At 41.0% G+C, this 20,252-nt stretch overlaps 1 protein-coding gene across 1 annotated transcript; it reads right to left on the bottom strand.

The window, feature by feature from the left end:
- Window positions 1-3,172: 3,172 nt before the first annotated feature.
- Window positions 3,173-19,612, bottom strand: LOC108674326 (glutamyl-tRNA(Gln) amidotransferase subunit A-like). Its single transcript, XM_018162263.2, has 9 exons — window positions 19,398-19,612; window positions 18,720-18,878; window positions 18,015-18,194; window positions 9,158-9,647; window positions 7,400-7,585; window positions 4,645-4,883; window positions 3,852-4,092; window positions 3,576-3,737; window positions 3,173-3,377 (listed from the first exon to the last, which is right to left on the bottom strand). The coding sequence occupies exons 1-9, from the start codon at window positions 19,551-19,553 to the stop codon at window positions 3,193-3,195; spliced, it is 1,998 nt and encodes a 665-aa protein (XP_018017752.2). The 5' UTR covers window positions 19,554-19,612; the 3' UTR covers window positions 3,173-3,192.
- Window positions 19,613-20,252: the final 640 nt, after the last annotated feature.

Raw genomic sequence — 20,252 nt, 5'->3', positions numbered from 1 at the left:
ATTGTGAACTGCTATGAATGATCAACGAGAGATTAACTATCTGTGAGTGACACAACTGAGTCAAGAATCCATAGTTCCTAAATATGGCTATACGTATTCAAGAGAAGCTAGACGCAGGGAGCGTCGTAGGTGGCGCCAATTAGGGCTGTTAGAGGCCTCCGCCATATATTAATCGTAGCGGGTGCAGAGACGTTTGGGGATTTCGAATGCTTTACTTGTAAAGTGAACGTCGCGAAATATAGCTCGAAGTTCATGAAATGACTATAAAAATTTAGAATACTATTTCATAATAATCTTTAAGTAGCAACGAGTTTTAGACGCGATTCGAGGAGCTCAAGATTGTCAACAATTGGATTAAGATTGTCAAGATTGGGTTAGCTATGGCAGAGTAGATCCTCTAATTTACATTTCAGGACACGGCTGCTCACATTCTCGTTATGCTAAGGTTGGCACATATTTGATGCGAATGAATGGGGACGCTTATAACTGAAAGCTACTTATCACTAAGGGATAAATCCAGGCTGGCGTGGGGAAGAGTAACACTGGTCCTCACGATACGTCACTGCCGAGCAGACTGGGGCTTTGGAGTTTGGATGTGCATAGTGCGCCAAGCGGGGCTTGCTGTCCCGAAGAAAGCGGGGTGTCGTTTGAGGTAGTCTGTGTTATAATCCTTCTGGGAATAGGTGGAAGGTGTGGATTGAGCTGACGAGCGTCCTAGAGTGACGTCACATAATTATTGTAGTAAGATAAGCCGGGATTACCTATGTGCTTTTTTAATGCTAAATCGGGGCTACATGCGAGTGGAATTGGAATTTGAGTGCGTGCTGACCTCCGGTCAATATCTTTAGATCGGTCATTCACGCTGCATAAAAAATATTTTACTTGCGTAAAAAAGTAAAAGTTCACGTCGCACTCGGCAGTCAACAGAGAGTTTAATTAGTAAGTATTCTTTGCAATCTTGAAAGACAAGAACATTCAGATAAACATGACAACATTGTGAAAAAAAAATAGAAAAAATGTACTAAAACATTCGGCACGTTCACCTTTGCTTTCCCACCCTCCTTTATCTCAACCCTCTACTCCTCAAGACCCCACTCTTGCCATCCTCCTCCTCTCCCTCATCCTCCACACCTTTTACAAATATCTCTTCACACTCTCAAACACAGTCACAGTTGCTCCTTCGCACAGATCCACAATCATTGCCATCCACTCCTCCCTAGAGGAATAGTGGAGTAGAGAGTATCATGAACTTAGAAATTCCGGTCATAAAATCTTTTTCATTTAAAGGGAATCGAAAAAGAGTTTCGATTGGGGCACGAGAAATCATTGCAAAAAAAAAAATTCTGAACGAGAAAATAAGTTGGAGTTTCAATTATTAGGAAGAACCTATAAAGCTCTGGCAAGCACGGATTGGACTTCCAAAATTTGAAAAATAAATTATTTAACCCAGTAAGAAAATTGAACCATTGGGTCAACGATACGCTGAAAATCAAGTCAAGTTCGTACCTATCCTGGGAGTTTCCAAAAAATTCTGTGGGTGTCCAAATAACCGTACATAATGGCGACTCATAGAGGATATAATATTCGATGGTGTGGATGAGTTGAATAATTGCGAATATTTTGAACAACGCCTTGGAGTGCAAATTTACTGACTATCCACCAGCACCAGGCACCAGGTTTTTGGAGTCGGTACCGACATAAAAATCGCTATCTCAATGCCGAGTTACATTTTGCTGTTGCATGCAGTGTATCATTCGAGCCTCGGTTCCTTAATTTGTGCGGAAGTTCAGTATTTGCAGCTGAGAGTTCTGAAGAATGAGGTGGCTAAACGCTTTGAGATTGGATTTAGAAGTTTCAAATGGCCGTCTTTCTTGTAATTAATTAGTGTAAATATGTATTATGTAGGTTTGGGTAAAAAATACGCAGATTAAATATGTTTATTGATGGATTGAAGAATGATGTCGCCGGTCAACATCTTCGTGGGTGATGGTCGTTTAAATAAAGACATGACATAGCAATATGACACTCTTACAATTTTTTAATTAGAAGTTTACAATTGAATAATAGAGAACATATAGAGAACAATGAACTAAGTAAGATGTCTCTTAGCTAAATGAAGCTACAAAAATTGTGTTCAACGAGCTAGGAAATTTAATAAATATAATTGTGACGTTCAAACTAAATGATTGTGCGAGTTACTAATTCCAGTCATTAGAGTTGTACAGCTCGGGTAGGTCCCAGCCTAGCAGCTAGTGTAGTGTAGCAGTTCAGTATTTGTAGTTCGGTGATTTGGCAAGCTTGGCTAGGGCACTACAGAGCAGCTCCTGCAAAGCTGCAGCTCAGTATTTATATTTGAGGGAGTTGGACAGCTCGGCTAGGTAAAAAGAATTGCGAGCACTCGCTGCGCTGAAAAATTTGTTCATATGCAAACCGTTCACGAACCAAAAGCAAAAAAATTGTTAATTTAGTTCTTCAACAAATTATTACATGGACAACAACTTATGTGTACCAAGGGTCCAGTGTGAACGATGTGCATACTAAATTCGCGTTTCCGCAAATTTTCCTACAAATCGTTTAAATTAGGCCACATAAAATTATTTTCATATCTAAACATAGAAATGATCATCCAAATAAAACATGTTTCAACTGCCTCAACTCCTACACAATCAAGTTTGCTATGAAAGCTCACAAGAGAAAGTCTAAACGGTAAATTACAAAATTATGGAAATCTCTCCGAGTCAAGAAATTTGAAGGAATGTCACAGTCGCTTCGAGTCACCGACATGTGGAACAGCCTCCCTGATAGCATCGTTGACGCTCCGAGTATGAACGCCTTCAAGAACAGACTAGACGAAGCTATGCAGGAGCATATGTTCAGTCTTAAAATGCCTAGCAAATTACGGACCAGGCAATAAGTCCAGACGAAGCTATGCAGGAGCATATGTTCAGTCTAAAAATGCCTAGCAAATTACGGACCAGGCAATAAGTCCACCAGCTATCTCAATCAATCGTCAGTTATGGAAAGATCGGGTTCCAAAGGCTGGATCCCTTGTGAATCAAGTTACGAAAAATTCAAGAACTGGCAACAGGCCATGGGCCTATTTCTTCAGTGCCGACACTTCTATTCTTCTATTCTATTCTTAAACATACCACTTCAGTATATACGAATATGATGATTCAATTTCGCACAGTTTTAATGAAACACATCACTCGAGATGAAATGCCACATAAAACCAACTTGTTTAATTAGATCATGCATTTTGTCGGTGCAGGAATAGTTGGCAATGTTTAGTTCGTCTTCTTGGGTTTGCCGAGTGACAGGCACGGCAGCAGCGGGGTAGTCCATGACGTTGAACATCTGGGTCAGCACCAGAGAGACTGTGCAGAATAGGCAAAATAGTAAGCATCAATATCTGATAAAGACATATGATTATTTTTATTCTGTTCATGTTCTCTGCGGGCAAATTACAGAAATGTAGTGTGAATATGATTGTTATGATCACGAATCATGGCATTGTTGGAGTTGTGTTGACGGATGTTGGAACCACTTTTTTTAAATACAGTCACTTTACTTACAACTCAACATTCCGACTTGCTCAGTCTTGGGTGCAGGAGATGGAAAGATTGGACATAATAGCAGGTCCAGCCCATTTGACTTCCAGTTTTGGTAAAATGTGTTGACAAACACGCTTCTCTCTATCATCTTCTTCCACAAATCTGTGCAGCTAGATAATCTGCCTGAAACAGTCAGATAATTACAAAAAATAAAATCAAGCCAATTTCTCTACATCACTCAACGAAGGCACTACTATGTATCTCAAGCGCAAATTACAATTTGAAAACAGTTCTTACCAAAGCTGTGCTGGACAGCTACGCCTCCAAACTGTCGTTTGAGTTCGGGACAACGATCTTCAGTTTGTTCGGGCGGCACCGCAGTAACCGATTTGTACCACAAAAGTTCTTCGTCTACAGTTTCGCCATCCAGCAGAAAGTCTGTAAACTCCCCTCGGTCTGCTAGGAGTAACTGAACGAAAATATCGATGATTTCCATCCAATTTTGCTCAGGAAACGCGACCACTTCGTGGCCTAGAGCCTGCACGAACAATCAAAAGACTTCAATTATTTCTGTCAATGCTTACGACATGTTACCGCCGCGGCCTGCGCCACAGCGCGCTGCACTAACCTTGAAGGTCGCCACGGCCTGCACCACAGCGCGTTTCACTAACCTCGAAGGCTGCCACCTCCTGCGCCACTACGAGCTTCACTAACCTTGAAGGCCACCACGGCCTGCGCCTCAGTGCGTTTTACTAACCCCGAAGGCCGCTACGGCCTGCACTACAGCGTGTTTTACTAACCTTGAAGATCGTCACGGCCTGCGCCACAATACTCTTCACTAACCTCGAAGGCCGCCGCTGCCAGCGCCTCAGCGCGCTTCACTGGCATTCAAGGCCGCCAGGGCCTGCGCCACAGCGCACTTCACAAACCTGGAGTCGCTACGGCCTGCGTTATAGCGCGCTTCACTAACCTAGAAGGCCACCACGGCTTGCGTCATAGCGCGCTTCACTTACCTTGAAGGCGGCCGCCACGGCTTGCGCCACAGCGCGCTTCACTAACCCTGAAGGCCGACACAGCGCGCTTCACTAACCTCGAAGGCCGCCACGGCTTGCGCCACAGCGCGCTTCACCCCCGGGGTGCTGGGGAAAAGGGATATCGAGTCGAACCATCCGACACGGAGGGCCTTCTTGGACAGGTAGACGCTGTCGTTCCAGGGCAGAGGCGGCACCTCTGGATCGCAGGCATGGAAGTCGGCCACGGAAAAAAGCGCCTTGGTCGCCTCGGCCACAAAAGCCCCGTCTTTGCCCATTAAGCCGCTGGTTCCAAATACTGAATAACAGTAGAGTTAAAATTCGTTAAAGCGATTTATAAACTAGATTATTTATATGATTTTTTGTCTGAGACTATAATAACGGACTGGATTAAGAATCTAGCGATACGGATAGGATTCGATCATGAAGCATCAGATGAGATGACTTCCACATGTCATCCGACAACTAAATATTTCGGATTTAGTCAAGTTTAGTTTTATCAGTGAACTGGGAAAGATGGAGTCAAAATAAATTCCTACACTTGTAGACCGCCAAAAGCCATCAATAGCTATATAGGTCCGATTATTTAATTATATAATATAGCGATATAGCGATTAGAGCATCGGTGAGCATGACTTAAGTTAAGTATTTTACAGAATAGACGCAGTTTGAGGGTGAATTAATTAATCACTTGAGTTATGAAAGTTATTGGAAGTTAGAGACTTGGAGTGAAGGTGTTGAGAAGGCTACAGAAATTTGGGTTGAACTGTGTAAAGCTTGTATTAGGAGCGATTGTTCTCGAGACCGTGAGACCGAGGGTTTGTTCTTAGTTTGGAATGGCGATGGTATCAAAGGGCTGACCCTAGTGGAAATCGAAACTGTCGCGGCGTCCCGTGATAGGCTTATGTGTGCGCGATGTTCTTCTATATAAGCAGATTAAAATTTGCGCCAAAGGTTGTTCTTCTGATGTCACGATCACGGGTACGGTCTGCAGTCTGCAGACGTTGTGACGACCGCGGCCGTGAGGCCAGCGGTTTCGCCGTTTTCGAACTTTAGCTGTCGCGAGAAACCTGGACTCACCGAGGCAGATACGATTCCTGCGAGCACGTCAAAAATTAACAAGGAACGACCATGACTTCGCCATATGTGTACGGTCAACATCATTGCTACCTACGGCTGAGACTCAGCCGTGAGACAACGCGAGAAGCCACGAGTTGCCCAACGATTATAACACCGGCAATTATAGAGATTCAAGTACAGAGTACTGTGCAACAATTATCATCCGTAACAGTCATCATCAGCCGCAGTACGGCAACGAACTTAGAGTAATATCATCGACTATGAAGACGAACGCCGCTATTCATAAGTACAGTCGTTACAAGAAACATCCGGCCAGACTGACCGTGAGATATCAATTTCAGCGAGACACGACGGTTAGGAAGAACAGCGACCGAGGGGACGCGCGGCTACAGCTGCGGTACGGCCACTGGGAATACGGCTGCAAACGCGCACGCGAGGGACGGTAGTTGCTGGAGTCGTACCATTCTACGGGAGCATTCTACGGTTCAACGTTTTCTGGTAAAAGTAGAAGATTTTAGTGATTTAACTGATTGGTTCTCAATTTCGATGGTGTTCGAACTTGCTTTTTCTTGTACTAAAAATTTTTGTTTATGGAGGATGTGAACTTGAATTTCCCAATTTAATATGAAATGTACCAGTGTTTCATCGCGACCCTCTTTCTGTACTTTTGTTGTCGTAAACCTATTTATACGAGGACTTACTACGTGCCTAAAATTAAGCCAGCACGGAAACCAACCTGACAGAATTAAAGCAATTGACAATCGAGCGATTAAACCCGAATTCTTCAATATCGGTAATAAATTTCCATAAACCACAAGGACAACTCAATTCTAATCAATAGTTCCCATAATTTAGTTATATAATATAGCGATATATGTCCCATTATATAGCTATATTATATAGCGATATAGGTCGCAATATTTAGCTATATACCGATAATCTATGCAATTATCAAGCGATACCAAGAGTACCTAAATATTATTACCTTTCATTGCGAGTTCAATTCAAGTGTTGCTTTGAATGAGATATTTTGCAATCGAATATCTATTGAAAAATATATACAAATACAGTTTGAAAATTGAATTCAGTTGGATTCGAGATGCCGAAATTTCAAAAATAACAGCGATTATTCTTTCCGAGCATTGCTGAGTTAATTAATATACTACTATTGCAGTAAGAAATTTTTTTACATTCAAAAGTTACTTGCAAAGCTTCAGAATATCCGACTTGCTGAATGAGAAAAACTCTTAAAAATAAATATTACGAAGATTGATTCTAGCTGCTTGTATTAATGAATAGATTTGGATGAGTATACACAAATTGAAACAAAATAATAAAGGCCTCGGACTACGATTTGAATTAGGTTGATGAAAGAGACTGCTTGTTTTAAATCAAGGACATAACAATTAATGTCGCATTCATTATCTTATTTGATGGCAACGAATTAAAATGCATTTGATAACATATGAAAGCTAAATTTTTACGTTAACATCAAATGCAACTATTTTATTCTATTTGATGACGTCTCATGGTAATATAAAACCTATACTCATTAGGTAGAATGCTCTCATATAATAGATGTCGATTGCGTACCACTATTATAGTTAACGAAAGTTCATGACTCCGTAACATAGCATAGAAACATCGGCGTTGAAGAATAGGCCGGGTTGGCGTGTCGCCGATTCCTACTGTGTTATTGCATGTAATTGCATCAATCTTAAAATTTCGACTTACTTCCAACAGGCCTGACAGCCCCGACGAGTCCCCTCCTAGACATCCTCTTAGCGGTGGGTTTGATGCCCACCACTCCACACCAGCTGGCGGGCAGGCGGATGCTCCCACCGATGTCATTTCCGATCCCCAACACCGAACCTCCGCCGCTGATGAGAACCCCTTCCCCGCCTTGGAAAATTTGGTAAAATATCAAAATTTACGTCCTATCTGTAACAACGACCCAAGTCTGATGAGAACCGTGGTGGTGGTGGCGGTGCCACTAGGAAATGTGGAAAAAAACAAGAGGTGGCTCAGGGTGGCCAGAAAGAAGGGGAAACGGAAACAACAGTAGGAGGCTAAAAGGCGCTTAGCGCATAATTCGGTTTAAGGATATGTCCATGGGGTTTTTTCCCGGGTCTGGGGAGTAGAAAACCCGTCGGGGCTTTGAAGGGTCACGTGGAGTTTTTGGGCTTTCGGTTCGTTGAGCGGTTGCTAGACCAGCGCGATGATGGATGAAGATGAAGATGAAGATGATGATGCAGATGAATGATGGGTGATAGTGGTGTATGCTTAGTGTTGTGTTGTTGTTTTGGACCAGCTACACCCATCCGCGTTATGAACAACTTCGTCTGGGTGCAGCATGGTCCGCTGTGTGTATAGTGGTAGGGATGAGGGGTTATCTGTAGTGTTTAGTTTTGGAGGTGTTGGTAGGTGTTATTTGTATATTGCTGGAGGTTTAGGGCCTAATGCCATCATTTTGGAGCTTCGAAATTGCTGGTGTTGCTTGTTTACTGCGTCTGGTGGGAAAGTTAGTTGGTTTATAAGATCGGGTGTGTAAGTGGCTATTGTGTTCCAGGTTTTCCGCGCCTGTTCNCTTGTACCCCTTGTATCTGCGACTGGTTGCAAAGAAACCGCATTCGTGAGCCCGCATGATTGGACATATGCACTTCATCAAACTACATCTGTCTCTTATACACATCTAGATGTGTATAAGAGACAGGGGTGGAGTGATGTGTGATGTTATTCATGTGTTCTTGGATGGTGTTAATGTGTTCAGAATCAAACTCTTCATTATCGGTTTCGGTAAATATGTATTGCCAGTGTTCTCTGAATATAGGTTCCTTTTGTTCTGGTGTATTCAATCTAATGTTTTTGTGCTTAAGGTATGGGACTATTTGTTTCGTGTTGGGGCCTGTCATTCTTTAGACGGATTCCAAAAACTTTTGGGTCTTCTTTGAGTTCTAGTGCTGATATGAGGTCTTGCCATGTTTTTGTTTGTAGTTTTAGGTAGGCAGTTTGCAGTTGAGAGCGTAGTGAATGAAGTTGTCTATTCAGCGCTATTGATGGACCATGTATTTGTACGTGGTGAAAGGTTGCTTGGTATTGAGTTTGAATTAGGAGTGTTTCGTGATTCGGTTTTATGCCAGGAATTATCCGGTGTGTGGTGTTGGGAACGGCAAAGTCTGAGGCATGTGGTACTAGCTGTGTCCATTTTCTGAATGCTCATCTATTTCTTCTAGCTTTGGGTCTGGCGTTGAGGGTACTTGTTGATGTTTGAGCAAGTCTTTGTATAGGGTCCAATTTGCTTTATGGAATGATTTACGTGGTCGGATTGGGATTTGAATTGGATTTGCCGACATTGTGGCAATGATTGGGATGTGGTCCGAAGATGTTATTGGTCCTGGTTGGAGATGTACGTTGTGAAATGCTTTGTTGTTTTGAATTACTCTATCTGGGGACGTCGTGCTTTTATGGGTGATATGAGTGGGAAATAGGGACCTATGTGACAGCATTTGTTTTGTGCGATAAGCGTGTGTAGCTGTCTGCCTGTGAGGTTGGATCTGGAGTTTCCCAGCGAGGGATGGTTAGCGTTCAAATCGGCGAAAAGGTAAACCAGATGCGGTCTGTTAATGAGGGTGCGGAAGTCTATGAAGTTTAGGTAACCGGTTCGGGGAGGGATGTACGTGGTTCCTATAGTGATAGGTTCTTGTAGGGTGTCTATTGTTACGGCTAGCATATCAGAATGGAAGTTGTCGTGTAACTTGTAGGGAATGTGACTCTTGACAGCGACGGCAGCACCGGCGGGTTGGGCGCTGTCTTTATTGGTTGTGTGTGTGTGGTAGTTGAAGATTTTCAGAGGAGTGCTGTTAGTGAGGGAATGGTCGTTCAGCAGAATGATATCAGGGTCGATGTTGTTGTAGATGTTGGCGAGTGCGAACTTTTTGTTGGTCCAAGTTTGCACATTGTGTTGGATAATTTTTATTGAACGCTGTGGTGTCATGTTGGGGAAGAATGTTTGGTAGTGGATGCCTTTGATTTCTTAAAGATTGATGTTGTGGTAGTGTGGGGGCTCATGGCGTCGAAAGCGTCGTGGGGGATGATGTTTATGTGAGGTCTGTCTAGGTATTAGAGAGTATTGACCCGAACCCCTCCTGTCTGGCGAGGCTGGCTATGTGAGCTTCTAGGATGAGTGCCGTGAGTTTGATTTGAATGGAGTTGGTGAGGGTGATATTTTGCTGGGTATGTTCGTTTGTTTGATTGCAGTTTTGGCGATTTCGACGTAAGTGTTTTGGCTCTTTTGTAATTCTTGGTCCTGTATGTTTTTCTGTTTTTCTAGAATTATTTTTTTCCTATAGGTGCAGTTGGCGGCAAGTGTTCTGTGGTCAAGGCCGCAATTCAAACATTTCTTTTGCATGTTGGGGCATTGCGTGTAGGTGTGATCATGAGCTGCACACTCTGAGGAGGATGGTATGCTGGCAGTGCATAGGTGGTTGGATGATCTTCGAATTTGTAACATTTGTAGCATATCAGGATGTGGGTATATTTTTCTTGCTCACACTGGCTGGGGGTGATACGGGTGTAAAAAATTACGAGACCTTCTTTAAGGATTCGTTGGGCTATTGTTCTGTCGGTTGTTATTATTATTTTAATGATGTGGGTGTAGTCCTTAATTTGAACTATTTCGTGTATGTGTATCCAGTTTTGCAGTCGCGTTATTTCGTCTTTGATCTCAGTCCGGGTTCGTCTGCCAATATAACGGTCAGGCTGTCTTATAAATATTGTGCGCTTGGACCTTAGATCTGGAGGGATGGTTGGTGCTAAGTTAATTTTCTTGAATGCGTCGGTTGCTTTTTAGCGCATTTTCTCATTTATAGAAAAAATGCACTATTGTGCTCGCCATGTCCGTCTGTCTGTCTGTCCGTCCGTCCGTGACTTCATGTTTTCGTCGACGAGAAAATCCGCTCACTGTCACTCACTGCAGTGAGTACTGAGTTATATTTTTTGGAGCTTAGTCGGTCTATTGCCGAGATGTCATCAGTGACAGCGTAAAAGTCTGTGGTGGTATCAGTTAGCCGGATAAGTGGGGCATTAACACGTTGACTCCGAAGTGGTACATATGCGTACCACGAAATGTATTTCTCCAGGACGAAGTGGTGCATAATTCAGGTTGCCTAAAATCGGCCAAATCCGAGAACAAAAAAGCCGATAACCCAATATATACTAGTTTATTTGTAGGTTCCGCTATAAAAATTCCATTTATTTTCTTTTTCCAGTACTTAAAATTCAATTAGGAAGTACCCCTATCATAAATTTTAGCCGGCCAACGCAATTGAGAAAAACTAAGTCACGGAATTTGTCCGGAAAAAATAACCGTCTGGCAACCCTGTTTAAAACAGTACAAACAATGAAATAATAGTACAAGATGAAGCAATCGTAGTCAACTTGTTAAGGTCCTCAAATGTGGTCTGGAAGATTTGTGAACGGTCAATTGTAAGTCTGGGGTCAATTTTCTTGAGTTGAATTCTGTAGGTGGGTGGTCATGAGTGAGCGAGTTGATTGGATGTTTGTGATGAGAATTTGGGATGAGATGAGGATGAATATGGATGTTTTTTGGTCATAGAGGGTAGTCTTGGTCGTGAGGGAGGAGGGCCAGATCCGCGAGCTCCCTGAGGCAAGCCCTGAGAGCCCGGGTCCCGAGACCTCCCCCGCTCAGGAGGGAGAGACATAAGGTGGGACCCGCGCGAAGTCACAAAATCCTAGTGGCAGGAAATACCTTTGCAGGAGGTTGGGTCCAATCTCTGGGCACAAGGCACGTTTTACAAGCACTTCACAACAGGGTAGTCACGAGGGGCCACCCTGTTATCTGGGCCACATGTAGAAACTGTCACTTCCACATGTGGCCAATATTGTTGCGCCACCTTGGGCCAACATGGGCCCCTTCAAAAATTGTTACTAGGGTCATACCCGTACGGAGTGCATTTCTCGTGTTGTGAGGGCTCGTACTCTCCACGTTTGAGCATATTTGTTGGCATCTCAGTGCGGCTTGTACCCCTTGTATCTGCGACTGGTTGCAAAGAAACCGCATTCGTGAGCCCGCATGATTGGACATATGCACTTCATCAAACTACATTAAACCTTTGATTGTGAACTCGGCACAAAATGTAGGATAATGAATAAAGTTCCAGGAATGAATTCCGTTGCTAGCCATCTCATAATAGATCGCAGTTACTGGCCACCAAATTCATGTGCGCACAGTCGACAAGTGAAACTCTGCTGTTTCTATCTGCTATGATAGAAACAGCAGATATATATTCTATGATATTGGATGCACGATGATAGAGGCCCGAGCCTAATCTGAATTGAGGCCCAGCTCTGAGGGCTCAGGCCGGTCGTCGGCTGTTACGCTCTAATCGTAATGCTGGCCTTGTGGCTTTGAGAGTTCTTTTTTAAATGCTGTTCTAAACGGGATTTTTTAATTCATATTACTTTATTTCAAATTTTCATGTTTGCTGAGAAAACTATTACATTTAGCTATTAACAAGTTTCAAAGATTATTTATCGCAAAAGACTGAACTAATCTGTTTGAACGATTCAAATCTTGTACAGTTTTACAGGATGCCATCATCTTCCTTGCTCGCTACCTATGCTTACATGGCAAACTGACCATCTCGATATGTCATCACAACCATGCATTACCTTTGGCCCAGTGGCTAAAGTTCAGAGTACCAAGATTGAAGCAGAGAAGTGCTGGTTCGATCCCAGCTCTGTGCGATAATTTCTGGTCAGAATCGGCAATTAAGGAGGCCGGACGGTTAAGCAAAGCACAATTGGAGCAGTGAGTTGCTTCTTTGAGACCGCAACAAGCTGTGAATGTTCAGCGATGGTGAGAACCAGCAACAGGTCAAACACTGCAACCGCTGTACCATACTATTATTTTCTATAAACTTTTTTCTCAGCAATGTCAAGTTGGCCAGCCAGCAGAAAAACAGAATTGAAGGATGAAACTAACATCAATTTTTCCTTCCTTCCATGCAGGGTTAACCTGTCGGGTAAACAAGCTGGTCTTTACGGAAGAAGAAACCAAGCCTCGTCAGTGCGATCTGTCAAGTGATCAATATGCCACCTGAACATTGAACAGTGAAACTAGGTTTTCTTCAGGAACACTTTTTTTGCTTGGTTGAAACAGTGTGATCATTATAAGTTCATATGATAAAATAATATACGTTTAAAAATTACTTTTTAAAGACAACACTTCAATAGAATCCAGTGTATCCTGGATTCAGTACAATTAATTTCTCATTTTATTTTCGAATATTAAAAAAGAAATTTTTCAATTTTTTCATGTAACAAAAAATTTTTCTCAAAATTATTTATTCTGTTAATTGATTTAAGCATTGCCTCCGACTTCCCACAAGTGTGCAAAATTTCAGATCAATTGGACAGGTAAAAGTGTGTCAAACATCAGTTATAAGATTTGTAGCTGACAAAATTATTTTTTCAAAATTTTTTTAATATTGAAATTTTTTTTATTTTAAAATAATTTATTTTGTCATTTGATTCATGCATTGTCTCTAACTTTACGCAAGTGTGCAAGATTTCAGATCGATAGGATAAGTAGAAGTGTATTAATTTCGATTATACGATTTGTAGCAGACAGACAAACAGACAAAATATACGTTGAAAAATTACTTTTTAAAGACAACACTTCCAAAGAATCCAGTGTATCCAATCTTACAGAAGTACAATGAATTTTTCATTAGATTTTCGAATATTAAAAAAATTAATTTTTAAATTTTTTGACGACATAAATTTTTGTAATATATAATTTTTTAAATTATTTATTCTGTTAATTGATTCATGCATTGCCTCCAACTTCACACAAGTGTGCAAAATTTCAGATCAATTAGACAGGTAAAAGTGTGTCATATATCAGTTATAAGATTTGTAGCTGACAAAATTATTTTTTCAATTTTTTTAATATTNATACACTCTACACTCGTTCTACGCCTTTGCTGTGGTTAGATTATACATGTATAATTGTGCGCAGTAATTGTGCCCATTACAACACGTACCCAGTGACCCACAGCGCTATACACTCTACACTCGTTCTACGCCTTTGCTGTGGTTAGATTATACATGTATAATTGTGCGCAGTAATTGTGCCCATTACAACACGTACCCAGTGACCCACCGCGCTATACACTCTACACTCGTTCTACGCCTTTGCTGTGGTTAGATTATACATGTATAATTGTGCGCAGTAATTGTGCCCATTACAACACGTACCCAGTGACCCACAGCGCTATACACTCTACACTCGTTCTACGCCTTTGCTGTGGTTAGATTATACATGTATAATTGTGCGCAGTAATTGTGCCCATTACAACACGTACCCAGTGACCCACAGCGCTATACACTCTACACTCGTCCTACGCCTTTGCTGTGGTTAGATTATATAATTGTGCGCTGTAGTTGTGCCCATAACAACACGTACCCAGTGACCCACAGCGCTATACACTCTACACTCGTCCTACGCCTTCGTTGTGTTTAGATTATATAATTGTGCGCAGTAGTTGTGCCCATTACAACACGTACCCAGTGACCCACAGCGCTATACACTCTACACTCGTTCTACGCCTTTGCTGTGGTTAGATTATATAATTGTGCGCAGTAGTTGTGCCCATAACAACACGTACCCAGTGACACACAGCGCTATACACTCTACACTCGTCCTACGCCTTTGCTGTGGTTAGATTATACATGTATAATTGTGCGCAATAGTTGTGCCCACAGCATCACGTAATTACGTTACATTCTAAGATCTAAGTGATTACCACTGATTCTGGTGATAGTGAGGGATAGTAATGCTATTTATTCAATGATACCTTCAAACCATTCCCAGAATATCGAAGGTCATGTGAAACTAGATAATATTAATAAATTAATATTAAAATTATAAATATGTGAACTATTTTATATTTATCGAACTTCCGGTCACCGTCATGATACGGAGCAGACATAAACTTTTCAGCTTCCTGAAACTATACTTAGTCATCATTTATTTCAACGGCGCGAAACTGTAAAGACATTATTCTTGGTACAGTCATCATGAGGCGCAGACATCATTCTTGTCATGGCACCATATACTGCTGACACTGGATTGTAATAATAATATTTTATCCTAATATCCTCTGATTCATAATTATTCCTCAGCATCGAGCTTTGAAACAGGCTCAGTGAAAGTTTTCTTTCTTTATTTTTCCATTCGTGTCATTAAGTTATTTTCTTGTGCACTCATAAATTCACTTTCCTTTGAATCAAACCTCGAATTTCAATCCAAGCCAAATGGCTTCAAGTATTATTATTAAGTATTTATTATTATTATTATTATATTATTATTATTGTTATTATTATTATTATTATTATTAAGTAGTATCAAGCTTCAAGTGTGGCTGCCAAGGTGTGAATTCATTATCAGAGGCCGCAGATAGTCGCGAGCGCCAAAACATTTTGAATTTCGGTTTGTTTATATGATACACGCTGTCAAATATATAAGGAAGTCTCTTGATCGCGAGACCTAAATATATAAGGAGTATGAGAATTGAACATTCTGGTCGAGTAAAATCCACGACAGCCACTGTGATGATCATGTATCGGACCTCTCTAAACTTTGCACAAGTGTTCTACTGTCGTGCAACCTCTACCATCAAATTAACCTTTCTTGGCTCCTAGTGTTCTACTGCCGTGCAATATCTCCCGTCAAATTAACCTTTCTTGGCTCCTAGTGTTCTACTGTAGTGCAACCTCTACCCTCAAATTATCTTTTCTTGGGTCTTAGTGTTCTACAGCTATGCAACCTCTACCATCAAATTAACCTTTCTTGGCTCCTAGTGTTCTACTGCCGTGCAACTTCTACCCTCAAATTAACCTTTCTTGGCTACTAGTGTTCTACTGCCGTGCAAACTCTACCCTCAAATTATCCTTTCTTTGCTCCAAGCAGTCTACAACCGTGCAGCATCTACCCTCATATTATCGTTATTGGCTTCTAGTGTTCTACTGCCGTACAAGCTCTAATTTAAATTTATCTCCCTGCACCTTCTCGCAACGTTACCGTGACGTCAACTCAGCTCCAAGCGTCTGTCAAGTTTTTTTTACACTAGTAGATTCTTCACAGATCTAGTAATTTGTTTAAAAAAATGTGGAATAATCCTATCGTGTGTTTCGTACTTGAATAAATCTTTTATAAATTCCTAGCCATTCTTCAGTAAGACACTTTATGAGACCTAAATTCCACAGTGAAAAAGGTTTATTTTCTATCGATGGGCATTGATAAAATTTACGTCATCGGTTCAACATAACAAATTCGACTAATGCTAGGTTGGCTGGATTCGAACGTTGAATTTAAACGTCAAACTAACGTCCTCGCATCAACGTTTGATTGTGCCTGGAAATCAACCCAATGTAATAAATACATCTTCAGTTCTCCTACAAAAAATTTTTGGTTGTTAAATTTCCAACAGTAGTTTTTCTTCGTATAGTTTTGTGATTGCTGTATCAACGTTGAATCGTGACTGCAAGATTCGTCAGACATTTTTCGAAACTCACACATAAAAATTCGTGACAACCATCGTTTCAGTGCCCAGCAGTATGCAATAAAATTCTATAACATAGTTTATTGCTATGCAACTGGCATAATAGACCAAAAAATACAACTCTTCGATACAGAATAAAAAATGTCAGCCTGCGATCCCATCTGCGTGGCATATTATATAGGCTCGTTATCAACTGATGAACTTCGCCAATAATACGAATATGTGTAACATAAACTTTATCACAATCGATTCGAGCAATATATAGAGATAGAGTTTTAGTTGAATTGTTTTAACCCGTGTGAAAACATTGAAGTCGCCAGGTAAATGTTGAATTCTGATGTATGGAAATCAAAAACATTAAATTATGTCATTAAATGCTGAACCAATCATAATTCACAATTTTTCATTACCTTAGTCGCATCAGACCTATACATGAGAAATATAAAAGTAATATTAGGTTTAACTGTACATATCTTCATAATGCATCGGGTTGAAGGTCAATCTCATCACTGCGATAATATGCAGACTCTTAGCTCCAGGCCGCCTGCCACTTGACCCAGTGAAGTATCTTCTTGCTATTATCAATAATATCTTCTTACTTCGAGTGCAAGTTGAGCTATGGAATAATCTTCCCCCAAATAAACGAAAGAATGAACTATTAATTGCAAAATCATCTCCTTGCATGTCGATACTGACTATTTGCCAAAATCATTATTGCATACTTTTATGTTTATCTGAAAATATAAGACATTGTGCAAGACCAGATGTACTCAAGAACAACGCAAAGCCCAAGGTGAAATAATGTTTGCGCATAACTTTATCGAGTTTTATTAGCGTACTCTAACATNAACCGAACCTAACCTGCGCCGCCTGTTGCGGTAGGGCCTGTTGCGCTCCGGCGCTGTGAAGCAGTGGCTGTGTTGTGCAAAGCGGATTTACTGTTAGCCGGAGTTACCCACAGCTCATTGATCTGAGGCTATGTGTAGATATTGCATGCTGATGGTTGGCGTTGGGCCCAGGGCCTGTTTACGAGTCAATTTTGTTACCCACGGCTGCGCTCCCGCCGTCAGCATGCAAAGTAAATGGTGCTCTCAAGCTCGTCTAGATGAAACATAACTATTCGGTTTATCGTTTGAAAATGTTAATTATATTCAATGGTGAAGTACGCTTGAATTAACATTGATGAGCGATGAAAAGTGAGAGCAGAAGTAATTCTGCTACGAATTGAGAAGTAATTCGCTAACATGTGACGCGAATTAGGAAAATAAGGAGGGCTGATTTTGACATTTTTATCTTTCATAATATGCGTAAGAAAATTGCCCATTTTGTTCAATGAATTTATTTTCCAATAAAGACTTAAGGCTCAGATCTTATGTTCAAACATTGAAGATCAAATCATGAACGAAGACATAACTTACTGAGATAATGTATTTTTTTATTATTATAGCCCAATATGTGTTTGTGATGTATGTATGTGACTTTTAATAAGGCTTTTGTACAATACAGTGTTTGAAAAGTTCTGAGTCGGCATAATCACGAACGAGCTCTCCGCATCTGCAGGGCGAGTCTGTGTGGCCTGAAGACTATTATAGTCAGGTATCTACAACTCGTGCCTCTTTAAGATGTCCTGAAGCCTGAATGGTTGTAATGTACCTAGCACTTCGGACTCTCGATGTCTATCATAAGGTTATGTTTGGAAGTCAGTTACCTGCCACTCGTGCCCCTCGATGTCTATCTTATGATAATGTATAGCAGTCAGTTACCTGCCACTCGTGCCCCTCGATGTCTATCTTCAAATAATGGATGATGGCATCGGAGTGATGGTTCTGGGACAGCAACGTGTCGAAGGTCTTCATGACAGCGACGGCACTAAGGATCTGGCCCACAATTGGACGTGAGGAGAGAGCTTCTGGATGGAAGTGCTGCCGGTACCGGGATTTTTCCTGATGGGCAAATTATAATTGTCGAAAAACTTGGACAACATAATTTATAATGATTACCCTGAAACAACATTCATCTATGAAATATTGCATTTGCAGTGAGTGACGGCGTTTAATTGGTGTCGTAAAACCACAAACAAAATTAATAGAATTTGAGGCTTCACATTTCAAACGTGCGATGGAAACAACATCAATTGATATTCATTTCATTATCATTTCATATCACCACCAGACCAGGTGCCAGCCCATCATGTATATGGTGGGGTCTTTAAGCCATAATTGGACAAAATTAATAGAATTTGAGGCTTCACATTTCAAACGTGCGATGGAAACCACATCAATTGATATTCATCTCATTATCATTTCATATCACCACCAGACCAGGTGCCAGCCCATCATGTATATGGTGGGGTCTTTAAGCCATAATTGGACGAGTGCAATGGAATTTGAGGCTTCACATTTCAAACATGCAATAAAAGCCACATTAATTGATATTCATCTCATTATCATGTCATATCACCGCCAGACCAGGTGCCAGCCCATCATGTATATGGTGGGGTCGTAGAGATGTGCCTCGCAGTTCAGCAGCGCCGCAATACTGTCCTCGAATGTCACGTCGTCCGCCACGCCGAAGCTGTAGACCAAACACGCGTTCCGGGGCGGTGCCACCGCCGTGTCCAGGCACACCTACAAATAAAACCAGTATTCATTTAATTTACAAAATATACCATTTTTAATGCCCATTAAAAATTTCCTTAAACTGTGAAATCTTCGGCATATTGCTGCGTGAATTGAACAGCAACATAAATCATTAATTCGGGACAACAATTATTGTGCAATCAAGGACATAAGAGTCATGTGCAACAATGAACATTTATTTACAATCCTTCAATTCTAAGTCCAACTTAGGAGTGAAAAGTAGAGTTTTTTTCTGTGTTGAGTCCAATTTTGAGCATAGTTAATTTTCCAAATTCGATTTCATCAGTAGTCAGATTATTCCTAACAAAATGTTCAAACACATGGTTGGGCTGATAATTCAGTCATATTTTTGATCCTATATTTATCAAATTCACAAACAAAATTGAAGTTGATTTTTTTTCAAATTAAAGCAGTGATTAATTAAAACCCTTAGATAAACTCTTAAGGCTGAACTATCTTCTCGTGAAAATGTAATGTTATTTTTTATACTAATAGACTAATACTGACGTCTTTATTGCCTTCGTATCGCCGAGTGCAGCCCTGGCCTCCCATGTTGACCAGCTTGCGGCACCGCAACGACGGCTTCTTGAAGTCTGCGTACAGCTGCTGGACCGAGGCCCTGGCATGCAGTCCAGCTCCTGGTCCTGGGGCTGTCCACAGCATGGTAGCTAATGCGCCCAATGAGTACCAGGGCTGTCCAGCTGCTGGGTTGAGCTGAGACAATCCTGCAGCTAACGACCTGTTGTTGCATCCAGCGTACAAATTATTATAAGGCATTGCTGTGAGAAACTCATAATGATAATGTCCTCAGAAGGATGCCGCGGCTCTATTACGGCACAGATATAATAACAAGTAATCGGAAGTAATCGGATCTGATTGTTGTTTATGTTGCACTTCTCAAGCGCAGCCTTTGTATGTACCCATACAACGCTGAATTGAATGTGGCGTAAAAAAAGGAAAATGATAATTTTTAAAAATACACTGTTCATCATATTCTAATCACATATTAATCATGTGTTCTAAAACCGCACTGTTCCGAACAATTTACCAGCTCATTATCAGCCATTTACTTTTAGTTATGACAATGTTTTAGTTATGTCAATCCCTAACATAATTAAGGACGATTTTTGGTCAATTCTAATTATGCGCTGCAAACATATGGGTGCATGCACTCTCACTTACGCAGTTTATTTTCAGTTTTGGAGCAAGAAATCTATTGCATTTAGCCTTCATCACACGTTTGAAATGTGAAGCCTTACATCAACTAAACTTTCACTAGTCCAGTACTAAAGTGATTTCGAGATAAGAGATATTTTTTCGTACGAGTCCGGTATCCTATACGTGAACGTTCTTTAAATGAAC

Source organism: Hyalella azteca, unplaced genomic scaffold (assembly GCF_000764305.2).
Source record: "Hyalella azteca isolate HAZT.00-mixed unplaced genomic scaffold, Hazt_2.0.2 contig4597, whole genome shotgun sequence".
NCBI lineage: Eukaryota > Metazoa > Arthropoda > Malacostraca > Amphipoda > Hyalellidae > Hyalella > Hyalella azteca.
The sequence above is the reverse complement of the archived record's forward strand: the minus strand, read 5'-3'. Positions and strand labels throughout refer to the sequence as shown.

Excerpts from the sequence above, each read along its gene's own strand:
- LOC108674326 (XM_018162263.2), bottom strand. The coding sequence starts at position 19,553 with ATGCTGTGGACAGCCCCAGGACCAGGAGCTGGACTGCATGCCAGGGCC. Across the intron at positions 7,586-9,157 it reads AAACAAATGCTGTCACATAG|TTTACCAAATTTTCCAAGGC; the intron begins GTCCCTATTTCC and ends AAATTTTGATAT. Across the intron at positions 3,378-3,575 it reads GCAAGTCGGAATGTTGAGTT|TCTCTCTGGTGCTGACCCAG; the intron begins GTAAGTAAAGTG and ends TATTCTGCACAG.